Genomic DNA, 20,023 nt, shown 5'->3' on the forward strand with positions numbered 1-20,023 from the left:
GCCCTTGAAGGAGGGATTTGAACTCACCCTCTCTTAAGGGATTGTAAGATCCCGGTACAGGCTCCTGAGACCTCCTGCAGGATGCCACTAGTTGCAGATAGGACTGAACTCCCATTTTGCCTGGGGACGAGGCTGGGAGAGCTGGGTCTAAACACAGGGAAAGACCTGATTCCCATGGGTAAATGTCTGGTGATCCACAGGCCAACTCCACATGTGCAAGACAGTTCTCTACAATCTCAGCATGCCAGCTGAGGCCACGCTGGGGTAGCTAGTGCCCTGCCACATGCACAGTAGCTTCCATACATGTACAGGATTTGGGAAAGGGGATGATGAAAGGCAAATAAAACACGTGAGGAGGAAACTAAAATGAAGTAGGACTGGGAGCATGAAGGCCTGGATTGGACCTGGGTCAGGAAGTGTCAGAAGCAGGCAGACAGGCACAGCAGCCGGAGGTTGTGAAGTAGGGAAACAAGGGAATTTGGGGGGTGGTGAGAGAACTGAAGCACTAAGGAAGAATCTGCCTGAGAGTCTCCCATGCCCTCCAGCTATGCCTGGAAGGGGAAGGATGGCAGTGGCTGTCAGGTGCTGCAAGTTCCCAGGTGCTCACCACTTCTACCAGCAGGGCAGACCCACTGTACCTCTGGGAAGCTTGCCCTTGGGCCCAACCTCCCTCCCTAGGACATTCAGGCCTGGTTTCCCCACCCAGGCTGGGCTGAGCTACCTACAGCCCAGTGGGAAGGCGGAGCAGCCAGAGGGCACACAAGGTTTCAGGCTGAAATTACTCTTCTCATAGTCTAAGTCAGCCAAAACACCTGCCTCTCTCACCACTGCCCAAAGACCAAAGTGGTTGTGGGAGGGAGGGGAGACATTTGTTCTTGGCTTTTCCAGCTCAAGCATGGACTGCCCCAGAATGTCAAGGGGAGGGCAAGGTCCCCCTGGTGACATACCCATGTTCATCCGGTACAATCTTACAGCTTCAGTGAGCTCAGGGATTTCCAGAATTTCCACTTCTGCTTCTAACACATCTATGTTGGAGAAATTATCTGGTAGTAAAATCTTCTGTGAGCGTAGAAAATTCACTTGAAAAGCAAAGGGAAACAAAATTGGTTAAGGAGGTTATTTCTGATTCAATTGTAGGTCCAGGTTTTGGCAGGTTTGTAGTACTGCAACATATCCTAGGCTGTCCTTGTTCTGAAACAATTTCTAAACATACCTGGTTAGATTAGCTTTGAGTCTGTGGTTTCAAGGTGAAAGACCCCAAATTATTTTGTTTTCCTGTGTTTGAGTCCATGGGTGTGGCCTCCCTTGGCCTGGCTTGGGGTTTCCAGGCCAGGCCCTCCTGGTGAACATACTGGCCTTGAGACTTACCCTGTGAGTCTTGACCCAAGAGCAGGTCATTCCAAAAGAGGGAGTTGTCTTGCCGCTTACAGAGGAAGGGCCCAGCTGAGCTGGGCTGGCAGGTGGCACTTGGCAGTTTGTCCCTGCCTGGATTGCAGTGTGGGAGGCAGAGATGGAGCCAACGCTAACATCCTGTGTGAATCAACTTGGAGATTCAGAAGCACATCAAGACAACTTTCCAGGTGACTATAAGGAATGGCTGGGGTTCCAAGCATTTGGGCCCCCGTACAACTTGGGTGTTTCCTGCCCTATTCATTCTAGGCAGCAACAGCATCTTGGAATCAAAGAGTTCACTCAGTCCACCCCCTTGACCAGAGTGTGTCCTAGGGTGGGGGGAAAGAAGTTCTCTTTGTCCAGGTTGAAGATCTCCCTCCTTAGGGCACTAGCTCAAGCAGACAATTTTACAATGATTTTGGGGAACCTTTCACCATACACCCTCTTTCTCTTTTGTTCTGGATTTAGCAGATATGAGAGCAGGTAGGGACCATTCTTTGAAACAAAGGAATAGGAATAGGAAACCCTATTTCCTCATTTTATGGTGAGAGGAACTGAGGCTGGAGCACCCCCAGATGGACACATAAAGGCAAGCTAAAGAGTAGCTGACTTTTGAGCCCAGCTCAGGGCCTTGCCTTTCACACCAATACCTGTGGCCCCGATCACTGCAGGCAGCTTCCAGTGACCCTTTACACCCATGCCATCCCCAAATGCACAGGGAATAAAATAGCCCTGAGGTTCGTGGGAGTCTAATGCCAGGAATCTGCTTGCCTTCCAGAAGGCTCTGTCATGCTTCCACCACCTCAGCCCAAGGAAGCTCCTGAAGCCCTAAGCACCAAGCTGAGCCTCCATGGGATGTGGGATGGGGAGGGATGGATAGGCCCTATCAGCCCCCCACCCCCAGGATAGAGCAATCACCAATGAAGCGGAACTCGCTGCACTCGCACTCGATTAGGGCCACAGTCTCAGCCAGCCACAGCAGATTGTCTTCAGTCACCAGGCTTGGATACTTGGCCACTAGGTCTAGGGGCAGAAAACAGTAGTGCACTTCCTCTTCTGTGTCTAACAATGGTGTGTCCATGAGTCCCAAAGGTGCCTTATCATGTAGGCCTGGAAGAGAATGTGCAGAGGGGCATCACCACCACTCAGAGGCCAGGGCTCACTGATCCCAGAGTCCTGGAGGAAGCTGGGGAGATCACCCCAGAGATGGTCATGCCAGGTGCCTCCTTTCCCCCTCCCTGCCCGCAGATGTAACCCTAACACCGGACACAGGAGTATGGTGGGAGAAGGACATGGACATCTATTTTTCCTACAATGAAGGGCAGGAGGACATGTTGTAACATTTTGGCTTAGGTACTAAAGGTCATTAAATTCATACTTGTCACCTATCTGGTTGTTTCTAATTGATCAAACCAACCATTGTGACCGATTGTGACAAAATAGATTATTTTGACTCTCTTGGAAGCTCAAAACCCATCAATAATCATGAATGGCTGTTTTGATGTCTCAGGCCAATCTATACCACAAGTCACCCATCAGACAGTAATCATTTGGGGACACTTCTTATGCGGTAATTAGAGGTGACGTGAAAGGTTGGTGGAGTTTTCTGACTACTAGGAGGGGGGCAGAATGCAGCCCAGCCTTGCCCAAGTAAAACCAGTATGCAGAGGAATGAACGTGGAAGAGGATGTTTAGTTCCAGTGGGTAAGCAGCCTTGGAGAGGGCATGTGGCAGGGTACAAGATCAAAGAAGATGATGGAGAGGTAGAAAGATCATCTAAAACTAGTTCAGCAATCAGAGTACTCTCTGGATGGAAGCCACGTCTATTAGGGTGAGGAGAAGGGAAGCTGGTGTGGGCTACAGGAAGGGTCAGCCTGTGGGTATACCTGTGAAGGCGGGGCTTTTTATAGGAAATTCTGAGGGTTTGCTGATACATTTCCATGTTCGCCAGTAGTTCAAAGATGCTCTCTCAGCAACAGGTATGTCTGCAGGCCGTACACGTAGGTGGTGTTTCCCTTCCTTCAGATTATCTAGAGTCTGTTAGATACAGAAAATTACTGCCTTGAAAATTCTAAATTGCATAATTATCTACCAGTTCTAGGGCAAAATACCAGGAAAAATAGCATGTGACTTACTTTGGTAAAGTGTTTTGAAATAAATTTAGTCAATCACACAAAAATATACAAATTTAGGTCTACAAGATGATATGCTGATATTCAAAATTTCTTTGACTATCTTTTGATTTTTGAAACAATCTTTTTGGGGTTATAATTTTATGCTAACAGAAATTTATCTTATTTAAGCTAAAGAGTAATTTATATTTAACCATTAAAAACTGGAGATTTTCTACCATTTCCCCTCAACAACTTGTATACTTGTTGTGATCTGCTTATTGTTTGTGTTCGTCCTAATCCTGGAACATGATCTAAGCAGGGACTTGGATGTGGCACAGGGTACCACATTTTTCAAAGCACTTTCATAGACATTTGCTAATTTACCCTGACACAGCTCTGTGAGATGGATGTGGTAAATGTCTGCAGTCCCATTTTACTGATGAAGCAATTGAGGTTAAAGGATTTGTGACTTGTTCAAGCAGTCTTCCACGTCCAGAGCTTTTCCACTTGATGGAGCAGGTGACTAGGGGTGGGTACATAAGCTGGAGCACGCCAAATAGACAGAGCTGAAGCTCAAAGCAGAAGGTAGGCTGGTGCTGCCCATTGCTCAAGGACCCATTCTCCCTCAAAAGGCCTGTATAGCGGGCAGATTATCATAACAGCAAACCCATTTGTCCTCTCCCTACTCTAGAAGAAAATAGCATTTTCCCAAGAAATTGCTGGACATAGCTAGAAAAGTAGTTGCTGAAAGGCACCATATGACAACTTCTTTCTCTAAGAGCCTCAAAATCAACAAAACACCTTAGATTCAGTATGAAACTAATAAAAGAACCTGCTTCTAAGCTGAATTACGCAGGTGAAGCTCTTGTGAAGCTGCTCATAGGAAGCCCGAGCTTTGAAAGTGCCCTCTGGTGGCCATGACTATAAACTGCACCCACAGAACTGCCTAGGTCTGTAAAAGGAGGGAACTAGAAATGGGAGAATCTTCCTCATTTTGGGTGACTGTTGGATTTGTGGAAGGACTGGAAAATGTCAGGGTCATGGGGAGTTCTTTCTGGAAGCACTAAGTAATGGGAGGGAGGAACAGTGTGTGTGTGTGTGAAACACCAGAAGAGAGTGTCATTCATTCATTCAAGAAATGCTTGTGTATCACCAGGGCCAAAGATACTGTGCCTTGACTGAAGGAGCTCTCCGCTTGGAGGAAAGCTGAGAAGAGACAAGAAAACCAACAATTTATATAAACTAAGATTAAAGGCCAGCATCGTTTTTGAAGTTTCAGGAGCTCCAGGAACCCTAGAATTTCTTTCCACAGCGTTGGAAGGAAATGTAAGCTTTCTTGTTCCTCTTTGCTCAGGGTTGCACACAACTTTAGCTTCTATGTCAAGGTGTCAGCTATCCTGAGGAGGGAAACTGGCGATAGATGGGTTTTCGTATGAGGCAGTAGTTGGCCTCAGGCGAAGAGAAATATAAATGAGGTGCCAGGAAGGTGATGGAGAGACTGGAACACTTTCTGCATCAGTGAGTGAGCAGGATTACTGAATTAAAATGAGATGATAATGATGATGATGATATGGCAATAATAATAATAACAACAATAATAAATTATATTACTATAATGTGGCAGTATTTGTACTAAGTGGGATAAAGAAAACAGTGACTGCACAGGAGAGACAGGACAGGTGGGAGGATGGTAAGTAGAGATATATACTGAGGCACCTGCCTCTGTGCCTTGATTGTAGACTTGAGGTGTATGGAGGTTGGGGCACCTGGGTGGCTCAGTCAGTTAAGTGTCTGCCTTCGGCTTGGGTCATGATCTCAGGGTCCTGAGGTGTATGGAGGTTGAGGGAGTGAGGGAGATGAATCCAGGGCAGTAAACAAGAGCCAGAGAGTGAAAAGCTCTGTAAGCTGGGCTGAGGAGTTTGATATATCCCCTGGTTAAGAAAAGACATTGAGGAATCTAAAGCAGGGACTGTGACTTGACTGATATTCCCACATCTCCACCTAGTCAGTCAGCAAGCCCTATGACTCCATGCCCTGCTCTCTGCTCCACCCTTTTCCTTCTTTCCCCTCCCCCAGTCCTGGTCCTCTCATCCCCAGGCCCTCTCTTTACAGTGATCTTTCAAACATGCAAATGAGTCCAAACCATTCTCCATCTTAAAAAACTTCAGTGTTCCCCACTACCTATGGGCCATCCAAATTCTCCTTGGCATTGCATGCAAGGTCCTTCACAATCAATGGAGGCAGCTGGATATACACAAAAAGCACAAGGGCCCTGAACTCAGACAGACTGGGCTTTGAATCTTGGTCACTTAAGAGCTGACATTTATTGCCCAGGCACTTTATTTTTTTTTTTAAGATTTTATTTTTAAGTAGTCTCTACACCCAACATGGGGCTCAGACTCACAACCCCAAGAACAAAACATGCACGTTCTACTGACTGAGCCAGCCAGACACCACAACCCAGGCATTTTTAAACTCAATCCTCCTAATGTCCCTTCTCCCCATACCAAGTAGTCTTTACTACTATCACTCCCTTTTAGCAAATGGAAAACAAGGCTCAAGAAGGGAACAAGTACTCAGTGCCCCAAATAAGTGGAGATGCTAGGAATGGAACCCAGAATTCTAGAGTCTATGCTCTTAACCCATTGCCTCCCATCTGTCACTAAGCCTCTAGAAGCCTCAGGCTCCTCACATGCAAAGTGGAGATAGTAAAATCTGGAAGATGTTGTTATAAGGATTAAAGGAAATAATATAAATGTTAATTTCCTGGGGCGCCTGGGTGGCACAGTGGTTAAGCGTCTGCCTTCGGCTCAGGGCGTGATCCCAGCGTTATGGGATCGAGCCCCACATCAGGCTCCTCCGCTATGAGCCTGCTTCTTCCTCTCCCACTCCCCCTGCTTGTGTTCCCTCTCTCGCTGGCTGTCTCTATCTCTGTCAAATAAATAAATAAAAATCTTTAAAAAAAATGTTAATTTCCTTTCTCTTAGTGGTCAAACTACCTTTCCAGCTTCATCTCCTACCATTCTTTTTGTCTGCATCCCATTATCAATGACACTAAACTCCATAAAACTCCAAAGACACTAATGCCTCCTCAAATTTGTATATGCAATTTCCTCTTCCCAGAACACTTCTCTCCTCCCTTCTCTGTCTGAAAAGCCTGGAGCCTCCCCTAGATAGAGTGGGTCATTCTCCTTTGTTCCCAGAGACCCCTCCAAATTTTTTTCTCTGGGTCTCTGGCTTGGTTTCAGCCCTGTCCTTTCAGGCTTTGGGGGAAGGACTGGCTTGATGCATCCCCAGCTTCTAGTCTAGAACCTAATGTGTAGTAAGTGCTCAGAATTGCTGTGTTAAATGAAAGAATGCATGTAAATGGAGAGATAGAAAACTGAGTCCTCTGGAAAGAAAAGCAAAATGAGACATGAGGGAGCCCAAAATGAGCTGGCAGAGAAGCAGACTGCATTCATAAAAACTGAGAAAGATGCTGAGGATGCAAAACCATAGGAAAAGCCAACACAGGATTACAATGGGCAGAGCCCAGAGAGTTCAGAGGGCAGTGAAGGCAGTGATTCCATCTTTGGACCTAGAGTCCAGAGGGTAGATCTAAGGGGGAGAGGGACAAGGATAAAGGAGGAGAGGGAGACAGGATGACAGGACAAAAGGTCTCAACTTGGGTCTGACTGGTGATGGATCAAAAGATGTCAGGTGAAGTAGAAAGAAAAGAGTAAATCCAGGGAGACCCTGCAAGAGGCAGCAGACCATTTGAAACCCGTGCTAAGCTGACTCCATCAGAAGAATGTGAACCTGCCATTTATCTCATTTGCAGATTTAAATCCTGAAATTCTGTCTCAGGGAACAACAGTGCCTTGAACAACTCTAAATTGGCCATTGTGGAAAGGATGTACTGAGAAAGGGAAGTCCCTGCCTGGGAAAACAACCTGTTTGAGGATGGGCCTGGACTCCCTTATTGGAGGTGCTACGGGGTACCCAGATATACCCTGTGGGGTGGGTGGGTATGACAGTCCAACCAGCTTGAGAGATGTACTAGCTGAGGGAAGAATGATCTATTTTGTAGAAATGAAATCTCCATTTCTTGCTACTTCTACAAATGTGAAGTGTGAGCTATGCCTTTCTCCAAGGAATGTATGTTTGACAAATCTAACAAAAGAAAAACATACAAATAAATCCCAAAAGATCACAATTCCTGCCAGTCAAGTCATGCTGCATGAACTAGGCCCAGAAGCCTTAATTAGGCTGTCTCCTAAACTCTGTCAATCCTTGCTCTGAATTGTAGAAACACAAGGCCTTCTACTCATGGGAAGCCATTTAGGTGCTATATGAATCCAAAGAATACATTCCCTAACCCCCTCACTTTGCTTTATTGTTCTCAATAACACCTACTTATTTATTTACCATCTGTTACTCTCCCCTAGTAGATACAACCTCCAACACCATGAGGATCTTGCCTGTTTTGTTCTCTGCTGTATTTGCAGCACCCACAACAGATCCTGTGGGATCCCAATACATTTTTTTAAAGATTTTATTTATTTGAGAGAGAGAGAAAGGGAGCACGAGTGGGGGAAGGGGCAGAGGGAGCAGCAGATTCCCTGCTGAGCTGGGAGCCCAACGCAGAGCTCGATTCCAGGACCCTGAGATCATGACCTGAGCCGAAGTCAGATGCTCAACCTACTCAGCCACCCAGGCGCCCCTCAATACATTTTCATAGAAAGAATGAAGTAATGAATTAGTGAAGAGAATTTCAGAGAACCTAGCTTCCAGCTGTCCTTTGGCTTTGTTGACTGAAGTTGCCACAGAGTATGTGGCTGGTCTCTATGGACTTCAATTCCATCTCTATCTGCCTGAATACTTTTACTATTCACATACTATGACCCAGAAAGTTATTAGAGGGAGGATTTCTTTAGGGAAATATAGACCCGAATTCAGATGGCTAGTTACTAGCACAAGGATAATTAATGTTAATTTTGCCTAGATAGCAGTGAAAAAATATGTCAGTCAGAAGCAGTATGAGACTAATGGCCTTCAGGCGAGTGTGTATATGTGTAGGTATGGTCACCAAAAGATGGCTGACAAATGTACTACTGTAAGAGCTCTGGGATTTAACGAGGTTTTCCAAAGCAGAACCGCTCTCAGAGATGATTTATACTCTGATGTGGGCTGTTGGAAGGAGCTTGGAGGAGCTCACAAATCTCCAACTGCCTTGTAAAAACAAGGAAGGCCAGCATCAATCTGAAGCTCAAGGGAAGCAAGGCCAGTAGAATAAAAGGATGTGTAAGACAGCTGCTATCAGCCAAAGAAGTCAAATAAGACACAACGACCAGCATCTCAAACCTGCCCCTCCCACTACCACCTCCAGTTCCCTGACCTGCAGAAGTAGATTCAACTTTCATAGGTCATCTTGGGTACATCATTCAGTGTTCTCTTACTGGATGTTTATTAAACACCTGTTATAGGCTGGGTACTGTGAGAGCCTAGGAACGGAAGCATGCGAAGAATACAGGCTAGTGAAGGAGAAAGATATATGAATACCTGATCCAAACAGAATAGCATTGATAGGTGACAGAAATAAACTCTGAGAGCAGAGAAACAAAAATTCTGCCTGGAAATGTCAGGCTAGGCTTCCCTTTGATCATACTTAGGGTAAACCTTAAAGGAGGATCATTCTAGGAAGAAGAAATAGCAAGTTGAAAGGTGTGAAGAGAGGCATTTGGGACATGGCTGAACTTCAATGTGTGTGTGTGTGTGTGTGTGTGTATGCGTGCCCATGCATGCACGTAGGTGTGTATGTGTTGGGACAGGAGCCAGGGCAAGCAGGCACCATATCAAGGGTTGTCCACTTACCCATATATCCACAAACAAGCTGTGCTGTTGCGATAAGTATCTACTGTTAATGTAATCTTCCTTTCCAAGATCACAATGGTAATCTGTCTTCACATTGTGAGTAATAGGAAATGTGAGACCTGTTATTGTGAGACCTGTTTTCTTAAAAGCATCATTTGCATGATCAACATAAAAACTCCCTGGCTCCCTTGAGCACAAGGAACGCAGGTGTGTTTGTGTTGCTTGCTGGTAACAGAATGCTCATAGGCAGAATAATTTAAGTTTCTACACTTAGAAGTCCCCAGAAGGCAGTGGAAAAGGAAACACAAGTAGCATGCACTGTCGTACTAAGTCCTCAGTGGGCTTCAACGGGACAAGTAAAAGGGAATTGACAGTCTGCCAAAAACCTTGAACCCTTGTGAGTGACCCTGAAGAGAAATGTCACACTGCAGTAGCAGCTGACTCTCAACCAGGCTGATAGTTTGTGAGAGGCTTGAAGCAGTTCACATTTAGGCAAAGGAGACTTCCCAAATTACATAGAAAGTTCTAGGATACGCTATAATGTTAATGTACAGACCTGAAATGACTACTCTGTATTTTTTCTGTGAACATCCAGGCTCATGGATTTATATATCAGCTTTGATGACTCCCAAAATTATACCTCTAGATCAGGTTGCTCCCATGAATTCCAGACCTTATACATCCTGCTGCCTTTTCACCATTGCCACTTGGATGTTTAATAAATACCCTTTTCTTGCCTCTCAAACTTAACACATTCAAATCCTAATGCCTGATTTCTCCCCCTAACCCTGCACATCCCTTGGAATCTACCATTCGCCTTACTGCTCAGGATACAAAGGAGTTATCCATTCTCTTACCTTACCAACAATTCATATCAATAATTCATTAGCAAACCTGTCAGTTCTATCACCGAGACATATCCAGATTTGAACAATTCTAACTCCACTATTACCACCTTAGGCCAAACTACCACTATATTTTATCTGGATAATATAGGAGCCTCCTAACTGGTCTTCCTGCTTTTCCTGTGCCCCACTAGAATGTAGGCCAGGGGTTGACACATTGCAGGGCTTGAACTCATGACTTTGAGATCAAAATTTGGGTGCCTCACGCACCCAGATGCCCTGGCAAATTTTTTTCTGTAAAAGTGCAGCTAGTAAATATTTTAGGCTTTGAGAATATGGTCCCTGTTGCAACTGTTCAACTCTGTGTTATAGCTCAAGAGCAGCTATAAACAATAAATAAACAAATGAGCATGACCATGTTCCAATAAAACTTAATGGGCACTGAACTTTGCATTTCAGATAATTTTCATGTGCCACAAAATATTTTTCTTTTGGTTTTTGTTCAACCATACAAAAATGTAAAAACCATTCGTAGCTAACAGGTTGTACAAAAAAGGTGGTGGACTGGATTTCATCCATAGACTATAGTTTGATGACTCCTGGTCTAATATTAAGACAGAAGTCAATGATATTTTTATAGTTTTATTAAAATATATTTAATGTGAAATGCATTCATATTATATATAAATATAACTTTATATTTATATATAATATGAATGATAAAATCTCCAATTTAAATTGTACAGTTCATTGGTTTTAGTATGTTCACAGAGTTGTGCACCATCATCACAATCTATTTCAACATCCTAAAAAGTAACTCTGTACCCATCAACAGTCATTGCCAATCCTGCTCACCCTATCCTTTCTACGCTGTACCTCAGCTCTAGGCAACAACTAATCTACTTTTTGTCTCTATAACGTTACCTATTATGAACATTTTATATAAATTGAATCATACAACATATGGTCCTCAGTGTCTGGCTTCTTTCACTTAGCATAATGTTTTGAAGTTCATCCTTATTGTTACATGTATCAGTACTTCATTCCTTTTTGTCGACAAATAGTATTCCATTGTATGGATATACATTTTGTTTGTTTATTCATCAGCTGATGAACATAAGGATTGTTTCTACTTTTTGGCTACTATGAATAATGCTGGTTTGAACATTTGTTTACAAGTTCTTGTGTGGGCATGTTTTAATTTTTCTTGGGTATATAGTTAGAAATGGAATTAACAGGGGTCACATAATAATTCTAACTTTTTGAGGAACTGCCAGACTGTTTTCCAAAGAAGCTGAACAAATTTACATTCCCATTAGCAGTGTGTGAGGATTCCAATTTCTCCACATCCTTGCCAACACCTGTTATTGCCTGTCTTTTTGATGACAGCCATCCTAGTGGGTGTGAAGTGATATCTCATTGTGGTTTCCATTTGCATTTCCCTGATGGCTAATGATGTTAAACATCTTTTCATGTGCTTGTTGCCTTTTTGCATATATTATTTTGAGAAATGTCTACTCAAATCCTTTGCATATTTTAAAATTTGATTATCTTTTTGTTGTTTAGTTGTAAGAGTTCTTTATATATTCTGGATACAGGTTCCTTATCAGAAAGGTGATTTGCAAATATTTTGTTTCATTCTGTGGGTTGTCTTTTACACTTTTTTGATGGTGTCCTTTGAAGCACAAAAGTTTTTAACTTTGGGGGCGCCTGGGTGGCACAGCATNTTGCAAATATTTTGTTTCATTCTGTGGGTTGTCTTTTACACTTTTTTGATGGTGTCCTTTGAAGCACAAAAGGTTTTAACTTTGGGGGCGCCTGGGTGGCACAGCATTTGGGCGTCTGCCTTCGACTCAGGGCATGATCCTGGCGTTATGGGATCGAGCCCCACATCAGGCTCTTCTGCTATGAGCCTGCTTCTTCCTCTCCCACTCCCCCTGCTTGTGTTCCCTCTCTCGCTGGCTGTCTCTATCTCTGTCGAATAAAGAAATAAAATCTTAAAAAAAAAAAAGTTTTTAACTTTGATGAAGTCCAATTTATTTTTTTTCTTCGGTTGCTTGTGCTTTTGGTATTGTACCTGAGAAACCATTGCTTAACCCAAGGTCGAGCAATCTTTTTTAAACATGAATTTGATCATTTTACTTCTTTCTTTAAGGATCTCCCGATGCTACCTATAACATTTAGAGTAGATTCTATGTCTTTAATGTGGCTTATAAGACTCTGCAAGATCTGGCCCCCAGCTTCCTCTGACCTCACCAGCTACCTATGTCATCTTTCTACCTTTCATTCTCTCAGACAGTGGCCTCTGAGTCGGCCTCTTCCAAGTCACTCTGACCTCAGGGCATTTCTATTTGCTGTTCCATATGCCTGGAAGCTCTTTCCTCAGGCAAGTTTCTGCTCAAATGTTGCCTTGTCAGTGAGGCCTGCCCTGACCACTCTTTTTAAAGGAGTAGCTTCTCTGGTCTCAGTCACTTGCTATCTCCTTTCCACATACTACACATCTGTATATTTAATTTAATTTTTATTTTATTTTATTTTTAAAAAATATTTTATTTATTTGAGAGAGAGAGTGAGAGAGAGCACGAGCTGTGGGGGGGTGGGGCGGGGGCGGCAGAGGATCATGACCTGAGCTGAAGACAGGCGCTTAACCCACTGAGCCACCCAGGCGCCCCACATCTGTACATTTAAAAACAGCAGGTTAGATGTAAATATTCTGTTCTTTCACCTAAATTTCAGTACTACAAGGGCAGTGGCTGACAGCATAAAAACTATACACACTCGGGGCGCCTGGGTGGCTCAGTCGTTAATCATCTGCCTTCGGCTCAGGGTGTGATCCCAGCATTCTGGGATCGAGCGCCCCATCAGGCTCCTCCGCTGGGAGCCTGCTTCTTCCTCTCCCCCTGCTTGTGGTCCCTCTCTCGCTGGCTGTCTCTCTCTCTCTCAAATGAATAAATAAAATCTTAAAAAAAAAAAAACTATACACACAAAAAGAAAATCATATAAACACATGTGAAACCTCAAGAAGTCCTAGAATATAGAAATGCCCTCCTCTTTCGCTATTACACATGAAGCACTTCTCTGTTTTTCATAGCATTGACATTGTATGGCTATATGGTTCCTTCCTATATCTCCAGTGTTTGGCCCTTGATTGGTGCCCAAAACACAATAAATATTACACTTAGAATCAAGACAATAATAGGTATTAAGTGTGCCCTTCGGAAACCAAAGCTACAGGCTGAAAGGAGGTGAGGTGGGCAGGTGGGAGGGGTGGGAGAAAGAAGGAGTGGAAATGTGGGGGGATTAGGAGGGGTGAAGAGTAGAGCAGCAATGTGAGCCTAGGAGTCTGTCCTCCAGAAGCTTCCCATCTCATTCTGCTTGCTGGCTCTTCTGCATGGCTTTCCAAAAAAGTCTACTGTGTTACAGAAAATCCTGAGTAGGATATGCAATCTGCTGAGTGCATAGTAACTTTAGTTAGCAGGAGGCAAAGTCCCATTTTTATTGCTAGGAGCTAAATCTGAGGGACATTACAGTGAGGAGCACCAACACTTTAGAACAGTTTAGATATGTGTTGTCCCATATAGTAGCCTTTAACCACAGGTGGCTACTGAGTACTGGAAATGCAATCATCTGAATCTGAGATGTGTTGTAAGTGTAAAACACACATCAGATTTTGAAGACTTAGTACAAAAAATGTAAAATATATCAGTTTTAAAATACTGATTACATGTTGAAATGATAGCATTTTAAATATATTGAGTTAAATAAAATATTATTAAAATTAACGTCACTTTTTGATTTTTAAAAAATATGCCTACTAGAAAATTTAAAATTACCTGTGGCTCACATTTTATTTTTGTTGGTTCATTCCATGTTTTCCTTAAAGCCCACAGGAATATGCCTGGTACCCAAAATGTTTTCAATAAATACTGGCTGAATGCATTAAGTTGGACTGCCTGAGAAAACTCTTTAGACTAATAATTGGAAAACTCCCATTTTCTCCAAGGAAAGCATTCATACATTTATGCAAGAACCTAATTTTTGGACAGGCCTTGGTAGTGGGGAAAGTGACAGAAATGTGTGAGGCTGTTGATTTGCTTGAGATGGCTATTGATTCTCCAGCTGTATTTACACTCTGCTTCAAAGAATAAACATCACTTCAATTAGGCCCGCCTAAGTGTTTATTTCTTTGAAAACACTATTTCTAAAACATAAGCACTTGTTTTACTGTATCTTTAGGGAGGGAGATCCACATGATTTTTCAAATAATTCTACTGCTCACACAACTTGGAACTTTGGAATTGGACCCACTTATTGGCCTCTGAGTGCTACCTCATATTCTGAAGTTGCTTCCCAGATAGATTTTGTTTCAATTTGGAAAGTGAGGATAGGAAAGGAATTAAAGGGCTTTATAAACTGTTTGTATGATGGGCTTGTGTTCTTTAAAATGGTTCTTCAAAAAATTGCCTTGATCTCTTTGATTTTCTGCAATGAACAAGTGACCCCTTCCTTTTCCCCACAAAATGGTGCTTTGGCATAGAGTCATCAGGAATTTTGACATGCCAGGCCATGTAAGTAATTTTGAAGCCACATGTAATCAATTCTAGCGCTCCATTCCAGAGGTAGTTGAAAAAAAATTTTATTTCAGGTGGGTAGCCTTAAAAAAATAAAAAGAAAAAAATACTACAACAACTTGTGTTGGAATATGTTAAGGGTTTTTTTAGGGTTTTGAGTTCCAAATATATAATAACTTTTAAGAGAAAACATTAAATTATTTAGTAAGGAATATCTGCAAAAACACTCACTGTGAAATGTTCTCATTCCTATATGACCCAGATATGCACAATCTACCTCAATTTTCTTCTAAGAGGTGTTGGGGAGGCTCAGTTGGTAGTGTATTGAGCTGAACTGTGACTTGTTGTGTCAGTGATTATGGAGATGGATCCAGTAAACAACACTTTGTCCAGACAGTGGGATTAATATGGAGCATGGCCAACAGTCCTTTCCAGTCATAATATTTAGCTTTTCTAGGTTAAAAAAATCATTGTCCAAAAACTAAGAATAAACTACTTAAGATAAGCCATAGAAATGGTTTCTGTAGTTTGGAGAAAAATTAACATTCAAGAAGAATGTTAAAATAGGATTTCCAAGAGTCAAGGAACCAATTCAGCAGTTGGTTAAGTCCCATCCTGGGTCTGTGGTGGCTACTGGTATAGGTAAGGCAGAATCAGGATGAAATCCTTTATTCAGTTTATTTATTACTTGAACTCATTCATCACACTTCCCCATGAAGAGGGTCATCTCAGCAACCAATATATGAAAGGACACAACACCTAGTGATTGATATAAGGCCTATGTTACTGATCACTTCTAGAAGACAAGAGTATCTTACCTGCAACAAAGGCATCAGCTGCAAACCCAGTGCTTGCTCATAGAGTAAGTTCAGTTCTGCACAACTGGAGAAGGAGAGTTTGGAAGTGTAGAGGTAATAGTGCACATGCCTAAATGTGGAACCGTCTCTGTCGATGAATAGCCTCTGGCTTTCCAAAGAGGTCAAGGCTGAAGCCTCTTTCCATAGCAGGGAGTCTGGAAACTGAGCAAGTTTGCTTCTGGGAACTGAGAAATGCCAGCCCCCAACGTTGAAATGAAACAAATCCTCTGCTGATTCATGAGGCATGCCAGGCTCCTCCTAAAAGAAGAATGAAAACAGAGCTATGCAAGAAAAAGAAATAAAAAGCATCTATATTGGAAAGGAAGAAGTAAGACTATCTCTATTTGCAGACAATGTGATCTTCCATATAGAAAATCCCAAGAATTCACTAGGAATTTATTAGAAATGAGTTCAACAGGGGTGAAAGATATATATTAATTGTATTTTTATTTATTTATGTATTTATTTGAGAGGAAGAGAGAGAAAGAGTGCGTAAGAGTGGGGGGGGTGGACAGAGGGAGAGGGGGAGAGAGAATCTCAAGCAAGCTCCATACCCAGCACAGAGCCTGTTGAGGGGCTTGATCTCACAAACTTGAGATCATGAACTGAGATAAAATCAAAAGTCAAATGCTTAACTGACTGAGCCACTTAGGGTCCCCTCAACTGGATTTTAATACACTAGGAACGAATAATCCAAAAATGAGATTAAGAAAACAATTCTATTCCAATAATATCAAAAAGAACAACATATTTAGGAATAAATTTAACAGAAGAAAGATAATACTTGTACTCTGAAAAGTTCAAAACATAGTTGAAAGAAATTTTAAAAAGACTTAAGTAAATGGAAAAACATCTCATGTTTGCCAATCAGAAGATTTAATTCTGTTAAGATTGCAATATTCTCCAGATTGATTGAACACAGTCCAAGTGAAAATTCCAGACTTTTTTTTTTTTTTTGCAAAAATTGACAAGCTGATGTTAAAATTCATATGGAAATACAAGGGACCCCAAATAGTAAAAAAATAAAAAAACAAAAAAACCCAAACCCCAACTCTTGAAAAAGGAGAACAAAAAAATTTTTTTAAAGATTAATTAATTTAATTAATTCAGGAGAGAGAGTGAGGGGAGGGGCAGAGGGAGAAGATCTCAAGCAGACTCCCTGTTGAGTTTGGAGCCCAAGGTGGGGCTTGATCCCATGACCCATGAGATCATAACCTGAACTGAAATCAAGAGTCAGACACTTAACCGACTAAGCCACCCAGGCACCCCAAGGAGAACAAAATTTGATAAGTCACACTTCCCACTTTTAAAACTTACTAAAAAGTTATAGTAATCAAAATAGTGTGCTATTGGTATAAGGAAAACATATGGATAAGCGGAACACCATTGAGAGTTCAGAAATAAACCTTTACATTTATGGTTAATTGAATTTGACAAGGGAGCCAAGGCAATCCAATGGGTAAAGAATAGCCTTTTCAAAAAATGGTGCTGGGACAACTAGATATCCACATGCAAAAAATAAAAAATAAAAAAGTTAGACCCCTACCTCACACCATACACAAAAATTAACACCAAATGGACCAAACCTAAAAATAAGAGCTAAAAATATAAAAAACTCTTAGAAGAAAACACAGGGGCGCCTGGGTAGCACAGCGGTTAAGCGTCTGCCTTTGGCTCAGGGTGTGATCCCGGCGTTATGGGATCGAGCCCCACATCAGGCTCCTCCGCTATGAGCCTGCTTCTTCCTCTCCCACTCCCTCTGCTTGTGTTCCCTCTCTCGCTGGCTGTCTCTATCTCTGTCAAATAAATAAATAAAATCTTTAAAAAAAAAAAAAAGAAGAAAACACAAAATCCTCATGATCTTGGATTAGGTAATGCCTTCTTAGATGAGATACAAAAAGCACAAGTGAAACAAATAAAGCTTCAAAATTAAAAACTTTTGTGCTTCAAAGGACATCATCAAGAAAGCAAAAAGACAGGGGCGCCTGGGTGGCACAGCGGTTAAGTGTCTGCCTTTGGCTCAGGGCGTGATCTCGGTGTTATGGGATCGAGCCCCGTGTCAGGCTCCTCCGCTATGAGCCTGCTTCTTCCTCTCCCATTCCTCCTGCTTGTGTTCCCTCTCTCGCTGGCTGTCTCTATCTCTGTCGAATAAATAAATAAAATCTTCAAAAAAAAAAAAAAAGGAAAGCAAAAAGACAACCTATTTAATGGAACAAAATATTTGCAAATCACATATCTGATAGAGTTTGTATTTAGACTACATAAATAACTCTTACAACTCAAAAATAATAAAAAGATGAACAATCAAATTTAAAAGGGAGTAAAAAATCTAAAAAGACATTTCTCCAAATGGTCAATAGCACATGAAAATACACTTAACATCATTTGCTATCAGGGAAATGCAAATCAAAACTTGCAATGAGATACCACTTCCCACCCAGTAGGATGCCCTGAATCAAAGTAATAGATAACAACAAGTGTTGACAAGGATTGGAGAAATTGGAGCTCTCTAACACTGCTGGCAAGAGTGTAAAGTGGTGCAGCTACTCTGGGAAACAATTTGGTGGTTCCTCAAAATGTTAAACATGTAGTTACTATACAGCCTGGCAATTCCACTTCTAGGTATAAATTCAAGAGAAATGAAAACCTATGTCCACAAAAAAACCTTGCAGATGAATGTTCATAGAAGCATTATTCATAACAGCCAAACATTAGAAACAACTTAATGTTGATCAACTGATGAATGAATAAACAAAATGTAGTGTAACCATACAATGGAATATTATTTGTCAATAAAAAGGAAGTACTGATACATGCTACAACTCAGAGGAAACCTTGAAATATGCTAAGTGAAAGAAGCCAGACACAAAAGACCACATATTTCATGATTCCATCTATGTGTAATGTACAGAATAGGCAAATTTATAGAGTAGATTAGGGGTGGCTTAGGGCTAGACGGGTTGTGGGGGAAATTGGCAGTGACTAGAAACAGATATGGAATTTCTTTTTCAGATAATGAAAATGTTGTAAAATTGATTGTGGTACTAGTTGCACACTCTGTGAATATACTAAAAACCACTGAAGTGTAAACTTTAAATGGTAAATCATAGTATGGGAATTATTTCTTAATAAAACCATTTAAAACTGAGAGTTATGAGGCCCTACATTGGCCTCTGCACTAAGCAAAGAGTCGGTTTGGGACTCTTTCCTTCTTCCTTTCCCTAACCCCCCCGCCCCTCCCCCTGCTCTTTCTCTCATTCTCTCAAATAAATAAATAAATAAATAAATAAATAAAATCTTTAAAAAAAAGAGAGAGAGTTATGAAGAGGCGCTCCCTACCCCTCTGAGTGCATGCAGAGCTCTCTTGGGATCATACCTGCAGAGACATTACATTACTGAAGCCATAGCAGAATAGCTGAATGTTGTGGTTTCCTTTTTGTATATACAAAGGCAGCAAAGATCATTAACCTTCCTCAGCTCATTGTTAAAAGTTCAAGCTTATCTATTCATATAAGTAAACTATTTTGCTTCAAGATGACCTAGCTTATCAATACTATAGGAAAGTAGAACACACGAACATACAAACCATCTGTATCAGATTTTAAAATAAACACTCAACAAGGACTACTCTTGTAAACAAAATTTAAAAGATGGTAAATAGTATATAAAATTCTACATTAAAAAGAACCATAAAACAATTCTGAATTCTAAGTAAAAATTATGTATGCTGAAGCAATTGGGGTGCAATGTACTGATATTTATAACATTTTGAAATGCGTCAAAAAACCAACATGGATTGGTAAGGGATGGATAGATGGACATGTGATAAAACACAGCAAAATGTCCACTGTAGAATCCAGGCAGTGGGTATATAGTTCTTTCAACCTTTCTGAATCTTTTAAAATTTGCATTAAAATGTTGGTGGGGGGAAGAATGTTAAAGTAAGAGGTGGTTGCTCAAGAGAGGAAAGGCCCACTTCAACAAAACCTGCATCTTCTATTTTGACAGCTGAGGAAGGAAAATAAATGCATGCAACAAAGAAGTGAATGGAGTTCCTTTCTCTTATAATAACCTGGTCTAAATATTCAGATGTAAAGAAGAGCAATTATATATGCTACATTTGAGGCTAGAAGATTTAAAGGGGCCATGAGAAAGATTACTAATTTTTTTTAAAGATTTTATTTATTTATTTGACAGAGATAGAGACAGCCAAGGATTACTAATTTTTAAATGGTGTCATGATTCACAGAAGCTGAGTAAGAAAAGCCAATCTAATGAACTAATCTAGGCTTTTGAGTCCTGGCCCTTTAAAAAAATGCCTACAGCTGAGCAGGACAAGCTGATGGTAAATAAGGGCCCCACCCAGACCAGAAAGCATAAATACGCAAGAA

At 41.6% G+C, this 20,023-nt stretch overlaps 1 protein-coding gene across 5 annotated transcripts in view; it reads right to left on the reverse strand.

Annotated features, from left to right (window-relative positions):
• Nucleotides 1-20,023, reverse strand: part of KCTD19 (potassium channel tetramerization domain containing 19) — a 30,646-nt gene that overhangs the window by 9,485 nt on the left and 1,138 nt on the right. For all 5 annotated transcript variants that reach the window (XM_019798859.2, XM_019798856.2, XM_019798857.2 and 2 more), the window contains exons 2-5: nucleotides 15,594-15,890; nucleotides 3,279-3,429; nucleotides 2,311-2,502; nucleotides 948-1,079 (exon numbers count right to left, since the gene is read on the reverse strand). In XM_019798859.2, coding sequence (XP_019654418.1) covers nucleotides 948-1,079; nucleotides 2,311-2,502; nucleotides 3,279-3,429; nucleotides 15,594-15,890 — 772 coding nt within the window. The remainder of the gene's footprint in view (nucleotides 1-947; nucleotides 1,080-2,310; nucleotides 2,503-3,278; nucleotides 3,430-15,593; nucleotides 15,891-20,023) is intronic.

Source organism: Ailuropoda melanoleuca, chromosome 12 (genome assembly GCF_002007445.2).
Source record: "Ailuropoda melanoleuca isolate Jingjing chromosome 12, ASM200744v2, whole genome shotgun sequence".
In the NCBI taxonomy this organism is placed as follows: Eukaryota; Metazoa; Chordata; class Mammalia; order Carnivora; family Ursidae; genus Ailuropoda; species Ailuropoda melanoleuca.